Genomic DNA, 16,326 nt, shown 5'->3' on the forward strand with positions numbered 1-16,326 from the left:
TTTGCAGTAGTGGCTCAAGACCAAGGGGTTTCCTTGAGGGGCAACCCATTCCGCATAGTGTTGTCAAAAGTACCGACTTCGGTACCTATCGGTACTGAAATTTTAAAAACGTGATGCTTTGAGCGCTGTTGAGCGGATTCATAAACATCTCTGATTGGCTATTGTGTTGACGCACTCATCGGATATGCCTGTGATTGGCAACAATGATCAACGCGTGGGAGCATTTGAAAGCACACGGAAGTGTTTGAATTTGAAAGCGTTTTGAAAGTGGGAGCGCGAGCGATTGAAAGCAGGCGTCTAACAGTGGACCGATCCGCGATAGACGCCTGCTTTCAAACGCTCCCGTGTGTATCTGTGTAAGCGCTTAGCGAAGAGTTTAATTGATGACTATTTACAACGTTTTTACAGCGTTGATCATTGAAGCCTATCACAGACATATCCGATGAGCCGTGAAAACAACGGCCAATCAGAGATGTTTACGCATCCGCACAACAGCGCTCAAAGCGTCACGTTTTTAAAATTTCAGTACCGACTAGGTACCGAAGTCGGTACTTTTGACAACACTAATTCCGCATGATTAAGTTTTACGCGCAGGTGCTTCGTACTTTGGTTTTGTGGAAGAGGTCTTGGTTCTTGTCCCAGGGTCCTGTGCTTGGGAGCTCCTTGTCGTCGCGTAACGCTTACGACAGATGCTTCCCTCACGGGCTGGGGAGCGATCATGGATGGTCGCTCAGAGTCTGTGGACGGGTTATCATTTCTCCAGGCACCTGCCTGTTGATGATGACTCAGGCTCTACATCCCTGGGCACCAGATTTAGGGAGTAGACATCCTGTCGAGACAGGGGCTGAGGCCTGGGGAATGGAGACTCCACCCTGGGGTGGTGGAGCTCATATCGAGGTGCAGACTTGGCTGAGGCTGTGTCTGTACACGGTTTCCCTGATCGTTCTACTCCCGGGAGTTCTGGAGAGCAGAGTTATGGATATGGGTTTGGCCTCTGAGGAGGCCCAACTCGTAGACTCAGGTCTCTCAACTGAGGTTGTAAGACCATGCTAACTCCAGAGCTCCCTGCACAAGGAAACTGGCAGAATCATCAGCGGGATCCAGTTACTGCCCGGCTGGTAAGGGCTGGAATTCTGCAGAATCGATTCTCTGCAGGGTTATCCCCCTCCACTCTAAGGGTTTACGTGGCGGCCTAGCTGCTTACCACGCACCTTTGGGTGGTGTCTTTGGGGAGAAACCCATTGGTGTTTCCTGTGTGGTGCGTCGGATCAGGAGTATGGCGGCTTTGGAAGCCTTTTTATAGGGGTATCCCTACAAGAGGTCTGTGATGCGGCGGGCTGGTCCTTTCCACACACATTTTTCAGGTTTTACTACCTAGATTTGGGCTTCACCCCTGGGTCCCAGTTGCTTTGTCTTAGTTGTGCTCGCCTGTTTTCACACAAGACATTCACTGGTCAGTATGGCTGCGTGGGTATAAACGTTCCCACAGCGTCATTCTCGACGCAACGCGAGTTCCCTTGAAAGGGAACGTCTCGGTTACGACTGTAACCTTAGTTCCCTGAAGAGGGAACGAGACGTTGCGTCGCCCTGCCATACTTCCGGCATGCCTGTGATCGACTTGCTTCGGGCTATCAGAAGCTAACATTGTTTGGTCTGGGTTTGCTTTATAGTTTCCTGGTCATGACGTCACCCACCTTCCGTCACGCCATTGGACTGATTTCATAGGTGCTTCACGACGCAATTACGCAGAGCGTTCCCACAGCGTCATTCTCGACGCAACGTCTCGTTCCCTCTTCAGGGAACTAAGGTTACAGTCGTAACCGAGACGTTTTCCTTATCGACTATTATAAAAGGAGATTATTCCTCTGGCCACGAGAAATAACATCCTATTCTAGCATTAAAGTGTAAAGCAAAATAGAAACGTAAAAGTGACTTGATTTTCTGAATGAGCAACAAAAACAATCGAGCATGAATATATAATGAATTTAATATATGAAACTACGAATACATAGGCTATATGGCTAAATATTCACAAAGAATACACATATATACAGAAGATAAAGTAAAGACAGGAAAAGAAAGAAGACAGAGTAGCAAAACTTACAGACAGTTCCTTAAGAGCCAGCAAAGAATCAGTATCACTTGGTTAGGTTGTGTAACTTAGCGCATCTAAGATAGATAGAAGTGGTACTTGCATGAGTTTGCGTGCTGAGTTTAAAAAAGATACATGTGAAGATTCAGTGCATCTGTGGCTGCAGTTCGTTGGATTCTTCCGTCTCCGCGGGAAGTTTGAACTAAGAACTTGAAAGTTTGTTTCACCAAAGGTGGTCGTCCCGAAGAGGAGAGGAGCGTGTGATGGGAGCGCGGTCGCCGAGAGACGTCCGGGAGAGACGTGCATGAAATATCGAGAAACAATCGAGAGAAAGCGTGTGGATGCATGTGGTTGTCTTTTAAGGAAAAAACCGCCTCCTTGGATGCACCAGCCAATGGAGAGGGTGCAATTTTGGCAGGCAAACTTTTTCTTCGTCTCCATTTACGATCTAATTTGCATAGTATATGAAGTGTCAGATCTGATTACATTTTCTTCGAAGTACTATTAAAAATAGAAAAATGCATTTTACAGTAATGCATTTTACAGTAATGTAACATACATTGCTAATTAGAACAAAACTAAACATGCTAGGTGGCAAAGACATTAAGGGAGAGATACAGTTTAATACTTTATACAGAATATACTGTTTAGAGTGAAACTAACAACTAGAGTCATAGCTAAGCTTATATAATATGGATACTAGAGATCAACCGATATGGGTTTTTCTATAGCCGATGCCGATGTTTAGAGGTCAGGGTCAGCCAATGGCCGATATGTGCTGCCGATTTTTAGGGCAGATATCTTGAAGTTTTCCCCTTCATTTGCATGCTAAAATGTCACACTAATAATAAGTGGATGCACAACATTTCTAAACTTAACATCATTTATTGAATGCTGACTGGAACCATCTCTTGAATCTTAATTTTGTGCACTGCACTGTATTAAAATAAAATATTTATCCAAAGTTAACCAAACAAATCAATAAACTGATCAAGTATTAAATATATAAAACAGGTAATGTAAAAAAAATCTGTCAATTATTTACATAAAAGTTTTAGAGCATTTATCAAGCAGAATTTTCCAAGTTTGTTGGAACATAAATGTAAACTTAAATATACATTTTAATAAAATAAATGCAAGGCAGTGCTAAACTCTTAGTGATTTCTGACATTCTTGACGGTTAACGTTAGACAGGTTTAACGAGGATAATAACTGTGCGACATATATATAGGCCTATAGTCATTGGTCGGAACACATCACTTTATTAGGCTGATATCCATTTTTATTCGCATTACACAGTTGATGGAAACACACGCAGATGCGCATATTCTTGAGCTGAATTTTCATTAATGCAAAGTTGGATGGAAATCCGGCTATTGTCTGCATCAAATGCTTCCGAACAAATGTCATACACTTCTGCGCAGTGGCGTAGCGCAAATCCGCGAGCCGAAAGTCAGTATTCAAAGTGAAAGTGACGGAGCTGTCTGACGCTGCATTAATGGAGCATTTTCTCTCAGAGATGAATTTCAACATAATATGCTGATAACAGTACATAACTTAACTTATTCCATTATTTCTCTTGTGGCCCGTACATATAGTGAAACAAATGAGAATAATAGTACAGTAGTCAACATTTGAAGTGGATCAAAACCTTTCATCAAAGTTGTCCTAAAACCTTCCTCTTAGGACAACTTAGTTCTTAGGGCAACTTTGATGAACTATATTTAGTGTTAAACAGCTTGTTGTTTTTTTTTTGCTTGAAGAAGCCTAAAGCTGCTCTTAATTTTCATTTATGACTGCAGTGTTAGGAAATATTATAGACCGTTAATAATTTTAATTATGTCTAATTCATTGTATAATAGACCTAAAAAAAATGTTTAAAACATTTTCAAAGAGGAGCTGATAGCTAATCTTTTATTATCCTCACAGCTCGTCAGTTATGAAATTATTGCGGGGCAAATTTATTATAATATTAATTTAATTTAAAAGTAGCTTACCTAATAGTAATAATAATAATAATAATAATAGACTAGAAGAATGTAACAGGCTTACATTAATTGGAAATGCCAAATCCTCTTAATATTGCCAATATTTGTCGGAGTAATCATGCTGCAGTGTTTGTGAGAGCTGCCGCCTTCTCCATCCCAAGCACAGAGTGAAATTCTCCGACTGCGATTCAGGAAAAATAAAACAGAACTTATAACATTGGGGCTAATATGTAGCAAGCAAGCTGCTGGTAGTTTTGGACTACAGTCCTTAAAGTTAACTACAAGTATGCAAACCTTCAACCAGCTGAAGCATTATGGCAGTTCCCGAAGGTTCAATGCTATTCGTTGTTTCTTTCACTAAGTGAAGCAACACTTCATAGTTTACTAGTAATATATAGTATATATATGGCCATAGGACTTTGAAATATCAGAATTTAAGCCTTTATCTCCCAGGACTGTTGTTGAATCTTCCAAAAGTTTCAATTCACATGCGGCAGCAGCACATTCCACCACACCAATAACACAGGGCTGCCCGCGGACGTGCCTGGCTTTAAATCGGTGCTACTAAGCGCAGATATCGGTCGACCTCTAATGGATACATGTATGCACACTTGAATACAACAACAGGTACACTTTGGCATAGTCATATTTTGAGGATAAATGTAAATACAGTCTCCATGCTTGTTTGTGTGTGTCTGTATGTGTGTGTGTGATGTGTATTGGGGTTTTGGCCAGTGTCTGTGCACCCCATGTTGGGTTAATGGCTAAGGGTAACTCTTTTGAAGTCCCCAGAGCTGGTGAGAAGGTCTTCTGCTTAGCTTCTATGAGCCAACAAAGATGCCAATGGGGCAATCTCATCCAGACCTGCCGGAGCCATGGTCTGTGAGTTATACGAAGGAGGTCAAACGTTAAAAGCTTTCTTTAATTTAAAGTTGTGTTGATGATGGTGATCCTGTGCAGATGCTACAGCATTCTACCCTAAATTTGAGTTCATAATGAAAAATGAAAGTCAGATAAAAGTTTAATTGGAATTAAACTACTTTGCCACACTGAAAAGATGCGCAAGAAACCTTCCCCGTCCGATGGGAAACTGCTGTTGGGCCAATTGGGCGGGACTTACAACATGAAAGTTGAACATTGCCCATGGCCTGCACAGTCACCAGATATAAATATTTTTGAGCCACTTTGGGGTATTTTGGAGGAGCAAAGTTTCCTTCACCAGAATTACATAGTGACCTGGCCGCTGTTCTGGAAGAGGAATGGCTCAAAATCCCTCTGGCCACTGTGCAGGACTTGTATCTGTCATTCCCAAGACAAACTGATGCTGTATTGGCTGCAAAAGGAGGCCCTACACCATACTAATTAACTACTGTGGTGTAAAACCAGGTGTTTGAATTTCATTGTTCAACCCCTGTATATTGGCATGTAGTACAACATATTAATACATTTCAAATATTGTACTTACTTATATATCTTCTCAAGACATTCTCTATTTGTTTCTGTTGAAAGCGTCCTTTGATTACAAGTTGGTTATTTCCATCTATGGAGCCGCTAGGAAAAAAAAAAAAAGACATCTCTTTAGTTACAGAAGAAATCACCTTTTCACATCTGACAATTATGGAAATGCAATTAAAAACTCACCTTGTTCCCAACTCAGCTAACAGGAATGCCAAAAGATGTTTGGGCTGTCGATGCAACCTGAAGATGAAAAAAGTAAACATACAATGGTTTAATAGACAAATTTAGGCCAATAAACTAGAATCACTGGTTTGATTAAATTCACATATTGGTCAATGTCAAGAAAAAGTGTGCAAATGAAAGAAAAGGAAAAATCTACTATCTTATTGTTTGCACCATGTTGGTTTCATAAACCCACAAACTTTTCCATTTTTGTAATTGTCTGAATACATGAGTGTAATCTTTTCAAGATTTTAAATACATTTTTCAATGCAGAAAGTTTTTTTTTTTTATACAATTTTTTTAATAATATTTCAATGTATATTTAATGTATACAGTTATTTATTAATACAGAAATATAAGATTTGTCATTTTACAACCTGAACTAACCTTGTCTTGAACATTTTAAAATCGACCTTGAGAGAGAGTCATGAGGACCTTTTATGTTTTTTTTTTCTTTTATGTTTTTTTTCTTTTGCACTTTAGTCCACTTGATTTTCATTTGGCAGACAAATATTTTTCAAATATTAATTTGATCCTTTTAATGAGGATTTGTTTTATTACGATATTAGGACAGTTGTGTCACCCTGACAAGTCCCTATAAATTGAATCTTCAGAAATAAAAATTTCAAAATAGCCTATGTAATTTTCAGAAGTAAAAAAAAAAAAAAAAAAAAAACATGCTTCAAGAAATTACAAAACGTGTTTGTATTCAAGTCATTGTTAGTATGAATTTTTTGTTCAGCTCTAAAACAGGACAAAAATAGAGTAATGTGACGGTAACACTTTACAATAATTGCATTAGTTAACATTAGTTAATGCATTAGTTAACATGGACTAATCATGAACAACACCTCCGTTCAGCACTAGTTAATCTTTGTTAACATTAACTTGCGCATATATTAATGCATCTATTCATGTTAAAAGCGTAATTAGTTAACATTAGTTAATCTTTGTTAACGTTAACTCACGCATATATAAATGCATATGGAAGGATATTCCGGACAATTTTCAAAAGAAATTGCAAACTGTATGTGACATTTGCGTTTGACATGTGGACGCATAAACTGTGACATAACCCAAATGCAATTGCAAATCTTGCATTACCTTTTGCTTTTTCGCTGTCGCGAACGCACAATGACTGCCAAATTTAAAATGGAAAAGCAAAATTCATTTGCAACTGTATTTCCCACGTCTTTCGAGTTATGATCCTGCCATATTTAAATAGCAATCTCAATTACCACATCTGCTTTTTCATTTTCTCAGCGTCGTGTATGTAGCCTGCCAAAACTCAAATGCAATCGCAATTCATGTAGCATTTGAATTTCCGATGCCTTACACGGAAACCTGTCAATCAGCGTCAGAGGTGGGACTACACTATGGGGCGTGTTTGTGTGGTAAGTGACATCACTCGCAGTCGACTGACAAGAGCAGTGGTTCTCAAACTCGGGTGCGCAAACAAAATGCCATTCATTTTTTTCTACCCCATTTCTACCCCATTACATTTTCTACCCTTAAAATAACATTAAAACCGAGCATGTATACAGGCAAAATGTCGTGACATCCGATCTTTTACTGTCAAAACTGATTGCATCCATTCAAGCAGCGTGCAAATACGTTGCGTGCAGAGTATGCGGTCTTAGCAAATCAATAGGTTACTGTCATAACCCCGGTTCTCTGAAACATCGAGTGGAGAGATCCACCTATGGGAAGGGCATCCGTACCTGACCTCTGCAGAAGCATCCAATTGCACCAAGTCTGGCTAGACAGACAGAAGTGCGTAGCCAATGGCAGGTAAGGCCCCACCCCCTTACCTGAGAGCATATAAGGCCCATACGCACAGTAAGCATATTCATTTCTCATGCAGCAAGCGGGGCAAAGCTGGTGGATCTCTCCACTTGATGTTTCAGAGAACCGGGGTTACGACAGTAATGGATTGTTCTCTTTTATCATCTCGTGTTCGAGATCTACCTATGGGAGAGACATGGACAGCTCCCCGATTGCCCAATACACTCACAGTAGGGATGTGCATCTCCATAACTGAGGCCGATGCGATACGCATCTCGATGCATAGCCAACGATGCGATACATTAAAGATACATATAGGCAGCTACCGATGTGATACGATTCACTGCTATTACGATGCGGTGCGATACGATTTCGATTCAACACGATGTGATTCAGTGTAATACGATGCAATGGAGAAAAATAATATGCTGTGCAATTCAATATGTAGATATTTAACTTTTATTATTTTATTTTTTAAAATGATTTGGTGGAAGAAAGAGTTCCGGGTCTGCCATATCAATCCGTTCTTGGTGGTAACTCTCAGGAGGACTCCTCTCGGTCTCCGTAGTGTTGTTGTCATATGTCATAATCACTTAGCAGCTGGAGTGGTGATGAGAGAACGCGCTTTCGCAACAATTCAGAAAGGAGAAATCAATCTAAAAGTTACATAAAATATTGCTCGCTTTATAAATAGTAAAAGAATAGCGCATCTACTAATAATTATATATGAATAAATCGTTTTTTACCGATGCAGATATGTTAGAAACGATGCATCGCGATACAAATGCCAAATGTATCCGATGCACGCTTATTTAAATCGATGCATCGCATCGTAAGCTTTTATGCCGATGCACCGATGCAAATCGGTGAATCTTACCATCCCTAACTCACAGTGAAGTTCTGTAAGCCAGAGAAGGACGGTCACCCCAAGGGGGTGGTGCCTGACATGTCCCATAATCATGCACCTTGCAACCCTGTCGCACACACATGACTGCTGTGCAGAGGCAGGACATGAAACATGTATGAAGCACATATATGTAAATAAACCCAGCAATACAAATATAAACACCCAGGCAGGAATGTAAATGCGTGCTTGGTGACAGGAATGTGCGTGGCCTGCCGGCCCACACCCCTTGTTCTTTTACAACAATGTGTAAATAGGAAGGGAGAAAAGAAGGTAACAAGGAGGACTATGAAGACCCCACCCCTAAAACAAAATGTGCTACCAAAGTTTTGGTAACATTCAGTCGGTAGTATCGCACAAATGTATGGGGAGAGGCCCAGCTGGCAGCAGTGCAGATGTCCTGCAGTGACACTCCTCTAAACAAAGCCCAAGAGGCAGCTATGCCCCTCGTGGAATGAGCTCTGATGTTACGTGGGGGCTGCACTCCCTTAGATTCATATGCCAAAGCAATAGCATTCACAAGCCAATGTGAGAGGCGTTGCTTAGATATGGGACTCCCCTTGTGAGGGGGCGCCCATGAAATAAAGAGCTTTCTTCCGGAAAGCACGGGTCCTGGTAATATATGTCTGTAATGCACGTACGGGACACAGAGCATTCAGCCTCTGATCCTCTGTGGAGGAAAAAGGTGGAGGCTGAAAAGCGGACCGCTCCAACACCTCCGATGTGAATGCAGGGAAGCACTTGGGCATAAAAGCCGGGTTAGGTTTAAGAAAAACCTTATCTCCACTACGAGAGAATTTAGTGCACGAGAAATGAACAGAGAGTGCATGTAGCTCACTGACATGTTTAGCTGAAGCCAAGGCCAAGAGCAAAGCTGTCTTGAAGGACATTAACTTCAGGGAAATACTTCCCAGGGCCTCAAAAGGGTATTGAGACAGAGCCTCCAGCACCATGGAGAGGTCCCATTCAGGAACAGTTCTCCTGATGACTGGCAAGGAACGACAGGCATCCTTCATAAATCTGCAGATTAGAGGATGCTGCCCGACCGTTGAACCCTCAAAGCCCACATGACAGGCAGATATAGCTACCAGGTAGGCCTTAATAGTGGAAAAAGACCTGCCTTTATCCATAAAGTTTTGTAAGAAACACAAAATATCAGAAACTGAGCACTGATATGATGTGAGACCACGCCCATCACATCACCCTTCAAACACTTGCCACTTAGAACCATATAAGGATCGTAGAAACGGCCCTGACATTCTGTACAGTAGCAATCATACGCGGGGGAAGCCCTAGCGCATTTAAGTTTGTCCTCTCACGGGCCAGGCCCAGAGAGCCACTCTGTCCGGATGTGGGTGATAAATCTCCCTGTTCACTTGAGATAATAGATTTGTGCAGAGGGGGAGGCGCTACGGCTGGGAATTATTAAACAAAGGAATTATCTCTGCCAGCCACAGTGATTTGGGCCACCTGGGTGCTATCAGAATGAGAGACAGGCCTAGGGCTGTGACGGTGGCAAATTTTTAGTACCGCGGTGGTAAATCACCAACAACCGCCGGTGTTGCGGTGGTGGGGTCCTGGGGGGGGAGGGTTGGTTGTTTGTATATATATATATATATATATATATATATATAAAAAAAATCTCAGAGGTTGCGTTAGACTTGCGCTTCGCTGTCATTTTGATGGACAGGATCGTAAACTCCATCATAGTCAATAAGTCAATAATTACCCGACATTTAATTTAATAATAATTACAAGACATTTAATAGCTTCTGATTTCGTCCACATTTTCATTTTTGTTCATGAACTTACAGGATAAGCAAATAGGAATAGCTATGCATTTATTTATATTATGAAAAGAAAGTTAAAGACTGCGTCACGTCCCAGTTTTCATCTTGAACACTTGTAACGGATTGTGAGTGAATGCGATCATCCTTTCCTCTTTACTACACAGAACGAAATAAACATGAATTAAAATAAAAAAAATGTTGAAAGATACAGTAGCTTACCCAAATCTGTATCACGTCAGTTCAATCAGTGTTGCAAACAATGTCACGTAACGTTATACCTCAGAAAAGCCATTCGTTGATCATAAACTTATAGTCAGCAAGAAAAATAACAAAACTTAATTAAGCATGCATGCATAAGTAACTTTATTATTATAAAACTGACTTAAACTGGGGGCTCGTCTTTGTGTAATCAAGCGCATCGTTTTCATTTTATTCTGGAGACTGAACTCGCACTCTGCTGCCACACTGGAGCGCACTCACCACCCTACTGGACAGGGGTGGGAATTACAGTTACAAGCTACATAATCTGTCAAAAGGACGGGTGGCGGGCTGCAGAGTTTTTCCGTCACTTCTAAAAAAAATTCCATCAATGACGGAAAATTTTCGATTAACGCGACCTCTGAGTATATATATATATATATATATATATATATATATAAATAAATAAATAAAATAAATAAATAATGTCACACTACCGCTGGCGATACTCTACGACCGCGGTGTCAACTTCACCACCGCAGCGCCGCGGTTGTCATGCCTACCGTCACAGCCCTAGACAGGCCCTTCTCTCTCACCCAGGCCAGTGTGGGAATTATCAGGCACAGGGGAGGAAAAGCATACAGCAGCACTTTGGGCCATGGGTGGGCCAGTGCGTCTGCCCTGAGGGGCGCGTCCACGTCCTTTAGTCGAGAAGAACATAGGACAATGGCTGTTTTCGCACGAGGCGAATAGATCTACGATTGCCTGTCCAAATCTCATCCATATCAAGCCCACTACCTGAGGATGGAGGCGCCAATTTATTGTCGTAGCGTACGAGCACATGATGTCCCTGCATGCAGGGCCAAAAATAATTTAGAGCTTTCCATATGATCATAAGCTCTAAATAATTTATGTGTGCTGAACGAAGTCTGCTCTGCCACAAACCGTACAACTTTCTGCCCTCCTGGGTGGCTCCCCAGCCTGTTAAGGGCACATCTGTCATCACGACTTTCCGCAACATGACTGTCCCCAAAAGGGTTTCCAGTGCGTAAAAGTCCACGCTCCTCCAGTGGTGCAGAGCCACCATGCAGGCGCGTGTCACTGTTACAGAGCAGCAAAGATCGCATAACAGGCTGAAATGCAGTGACAAATCCCATTTCATGAACGCTCTCTCATTCTCAAAAGACCCAGAGGCAAAACCTGGATAGATGAGGCCATTAGACCCTGCAGTCTGAGACATGTGCGATATTGCATTTTCGCTCCCTCTCTGAACTGTGACAGTTCATTAAACAGAGAACGCACTCTTGAGATAGACGCGCTCGCATGGAGACTGAGTTCAGCTCCAAACCCAGAAAATCACACTCTGACTAAGTGTAAAATTGTTCTTGTTTACATTCACCCTGAATCCGAGAGATGTGATGTGTGTGAGCACACAGCGGGTGTCCTGCTGCACTTTCTCTTTCGATTCATCTATTATGAGCCAATCGTCTATGCATGTCAAAATCCGCAGACCTGACAATCTCAGGGGAGCTAAACCGCTTCCGCACACAGACAGAAATCCTTGGACTTAAAGCGAGCCCAAAGAGGAGAACTGTGAATTCGTAACATGTGCCTTGATAGGAGAAACAAAGAAACTTCCTGTGTGGCAGATAAATGCTTATGTGGAAAAAAGCATCTTTCAGATTGACCAATGTGAACCAATCGTTCTGTTTTATGGCGCAGGCCAAAGTGCCGTGGGTTAACATTCTGAAATTGTATTTCCTCAAATGTTTGTTTAACACACGGAGGTCCAGAATGGGACGGAGAGATCCATCCTTCTTTGGGACCAGGAAATAATGAGAATAAAATCCCAGATTGATCAGGTTGTGGGGCACCACCTGAATCGCTCCCTTGTCTAGAAGGAAAGAGATTTCCTCTTTCAGAATGTGAGCGGCGCTCTCCTTCGTGTGTGAAGAGAGAACGTCATTGAAATGCGGGGGTTTCATCACAAACTGCAGTCTGTACCCCTGCGTTATTGTACGCGTAACCCACTCAGGAGCTGAAACAGTCCGCTGACTTGTAACTCGCGAGTGTCCCTGCCCGAGCCGGTGAGGCGCTGATGGCTTCCTGTGTGCCTGGCTGGCTCATTTTTGAAGCAATGGCACTATCTAGTGGACAAACTAGGGGCGACATGCAGGGGTTCAGAGAGATTTCCTCTCTCTGCAAAGAAAGGTTCTCTCTTATTAAACAAATTCATATGATTAGTTAGACATTTTGAGGTTTTTATTTTGTGTGTTGGCGAACACTGGGGCCAAAGCCTTTATTGAACTTGTGAGATGTAAGTAGGGTAGGGAATCGTAAGAAATTTTCTGGTTCCGATTCCGGATCTGCCTAATGATTTCGGTTCTGGTTCCATTAAAATAATTAAACAACTAATAAAAAAATATTAGTAAGGGAAAAATGCACAATACTTGGCTCAAACAGTCCTTTTTGTGTTTATTATTCTTGTAAAATGAATTTAACAGACTGTTAATTTCATATTCGCTAACACTTTACAATAAGGTTAATTAATTAACATAAGTTAACTACATTAACATGAACTAATAACGAACTGCATTTCTACAGCATTTATTAATCTTTGTTAATGTTAATTTCAACATTTACTAGTACATTATTAAAATCAAGAGCTGTATTTGTTAACATTAGTTAATGCACTGTGAAGTAACATGAACAAACTATGAACGGCTATATTTTTATTAACATTAATACATTTGTTAATGTATTTGTTAATCTTTGTTACTCATGGTTTATAAATTAACCTTATTGTAAAGTAGGGATGCTCATTTCGGTTAAATTTCTCGACCGACAACCGACGCTCGTTATCCGATTATTAACCGTTAACTGATAAGATTATAATATTGTATAGCCTATATAATATGACATTAAATAAAAAATACAATTGACGAGTGTCTGTGTCTTCCACGGGTTTATTTTAACATGCAAACAGCAGCATAGAACAGATAAACAACAGAACCTGGATTCACATTATCAAATTGTCACGCACCTGCAGCGTTTCTGACAGCAGAAAAAAATAATTTAAATAAAAGGCATAAAATAAATAGGCCTACACTAAATATTTTTCACTTAAATGTTTAACAAATTAAGATGACAAAACAAAAACACGGTGAATCCATTGAAGCTTTTAACAACCGGTATTTTAGACATTTTTTCCGTCAAATAAAAATAGCAGGCCTACCTCAAGGATTGTTATTGTTATGACCACGGACGGTGCACGTGTGCATACCGAACGCGTCTTTCCGCGCTCATGGGCAAAGGAATTTCTTTGAAAGGCTCGCGCACGAGACTAAGCGGAATGCGGGAAATGAAGTATACCATGGCCCTGAATTGTAATGGACTGGAGCTCACGGTTCACATCGAGAGAAATGGGAACGCGGGGGCACCGCTATGCGACCGCAAAAGGCACTTTCACTTTCGTGATCAAAGTGCATGCCACTGATAAGCTTTGTATTATGCAGTATTACAGTAGCATACACATACCAATTAAACGCGCAGGTCTCCTCTCGTGCGTCCTCCCCACTGTGTCGCCGGTCGAGGCAATAATTTTCGTTTCGCTTTTAGATATCTCTTTTATTGATGCCATCAATGCTTTTAACTCAAAACAGTCCATAAACTACAAATCCTTCAGTCAAGCCAATTTGAGTCAATCTGAGAGATCAGCCTCTTACCTTAAAGTGTCAAATTTCTCGGTTTCTGAATGGATGGTTTTGCTTGATTGACAAACGCTAACGTTCGGCCACGAATTATATACCATCGACCTGTCCTAAAACGTTAGCACGCTGTGATCGATTGCTTGGAAATGGTCAGTACTTCTTTTCGCTAGCTTCATTTTGCTTGTTGCTTAGCGAAATATGTCTGGCACGTGTGAAACGCCCGGTGAGTTAACAAATAAGCATATATGTATATATATAGCATATTTTTCTTTAACCATGCAGCAAAAAAAACAAAAAAATCGTTTAACTGATAGTATTAATCGGTTAAAATTCTTACTTTCGGTTAACGGTTAAACGGTCAATGCGAGCATCCCTATTGTAAAGTGTTACAAAAATATTGTTTCACCTGTCTGGATCTTACATGTGTGTTCAAGCATCTCATCTAATTTTTGGTAAGTTTCTGATTTTTTTGTAAGACTTGTTTCTGAAAGAATGATTCAGTGATACACATTTTTAACAGTTATTTGTTGCCACCTAGTGGCATAACAATGCAATCGATACAGTCGTTATTTGAAGTCCAGTTACTTTCAGAAGGTAATTTATTATATTTTGATCGGTAACATCAGCGTTTCTATCTAAATAATAAACTTTTGTATACTTCTGTTATAATTGGAATATTTGTCACACAGAAATAATGATACTGTGCGTTTGAAAAGATTGTTTGTGAAGCTGTTTATATCTACACATGACAACTCTTCAGATCAACGGCAGCGCGAACGCAGATTTGAATGTCACAATTTTATTTTTGTCAAAGGTTTAATATACATGGGTGAATCGTTGTCATTTAGGAATTAGATCATGTGGGTGATGAAATGGAGAACGCGATCTTTTAAAGTTTAATCGTGCAGCTTTGTGCACCCCTCTCTCTCTCTCTACATTGATATCTGACATATATGAGTAGTGCATGGGCTTTTCAGTGGGCTGTCTGCCCGTGAACACAGACTCAAAGCCCCCCGTGGCCGTACATCAGGCCTTTCTCCAACTGCTGACCCATGTCCTCGAGAAGCTCGGCCTGGTAAGCCGAGAGGAGCAAGGAAATGTTTAAGGCTCTAACTGCTAAAGCTGAAGCCTTGAAGGAAGCCTGATGGATGGATGCAGAGAAGCGGTCCATTTTGCTAAGAAGAACAGGCTTGGAAGTGTTGAGCAGCCCACCTTGAGAAGGATTGAGGTGTCAGGTGACCATTCGATATTGAGGTGAGCAGCCGCTCGAGTTGGCGCTCCCTGGACACATGCCATCATTGTCGTTTCCCCCGTCAGAGTCAGACTGCTCGAAATCCAAACTTTGAGTAGCGGCCACCTTACGTCTGCGGTGACGGAGCTTCTTGGGAAGTGCCAGGCAGTGGCTACAATTTTCCGGGAATTCCAGAGCTTTCTGCGCATGTTTGAGGCCCATGCAGACTACGCAGTATGGGTGAGAATCCCTGGCGGCGATAAGTGCGCCACACACTGCCAGGCAGGAACGCGAAAGGCAGTCACCGGGGGAAGCAACAGATTTGGAGAGTGTCATAGAAATGTGTCAGAAAATCCAAACGGTTGGTAACCGTGACAGAGGTAAAAAGTGAGAGGCAGACAGCCTAAAAAGAAGTGCAGCGTGGGTGGCTTGCAGAATGACAGCTATAATAGAGTGCGAGACGATCACGTCTGGCGGAGGCTGATCAGAGTAATACGTCCTCCTGAAGACAAATGCGAACATTCACAAATAATCCAATGAGCCGTGAGAATATTAAACCAGAGGTCGCGAGAAGCGAATGACAACTGGAGAATAGCTGCACGTATGGGCCTTATATGCTCTCAGGTAAGGGGGTGGGGCTTTACCTGGCATTGGCTACACGCTTCTGTCTGTCTAGCCAGAGTTGGTGCAATTGGATGCTTCTGCAGAGGTCAGGTACGGATGCCCTTCCCATAGGTGGATCTCAAACACGAGATGATGAAAGAGAACGCGCTTGATTACACTTTGTAAAAGTGGGGATTTAGCACTTACTAACATGAACAAATGGCCTATAAACACAGGCTGTGCATAGAGATCGATTTAAGACTAAAACTCAATACAAAAACCCTGTGAGTTCTTGATTTTAATGTTTAACGGGTCAACTACTGTCCCTTAATGGAAAAGGTGCAG

The 16,326-nt window shown here is 41.5% G+C and overlaps 1 protein-coding gene across 1 annotated transcript in view; it reads right to left on the reverse strand.

Moving 5' to 3' along the window:
* The window catches only part of LOC137026605 (eukaryotic translation initiation factor 2 subunit 2-like), a 36,228-nt gene that overhangs the window by 8,529 nt on the left and 11,373 nt on the right, over positions 1–16,326 (reverse strand). The window contains exons 7-8 of the mRNA XM_067394005.1: positions 5,722–5,778; positions 5,546–5,631 (exon numbers count right to left, since the gene is read on the reverse strand). Of these exons, the coding sequence (XP_067250106.1) occupies positions 5,546–5,631; positions 5,722–5,778 (143 nt within the window). The remainder of the gene's footprint in view (positions 1–5,545; positions 5,632–5,721; positions 5,779–16,326) is intronic.

The sequence above is a fragment of the Chanodichthys erythropterus genome, chromosome 9 (assembly GCF_024489055.1).
Source record: "Chanodichthys erythropterus isolate Z2021 chromosome 9, ASM2448905v1, whole genome shotgun sequence".
In the NCBI taxonomy this organism is placed as follows: Eukaryota; Metazoa; Chordata; class Actinopteri; order Cypriniformes; family Xenocyprididae; genus Chanodichthys; species Chanodichthys erythropterus.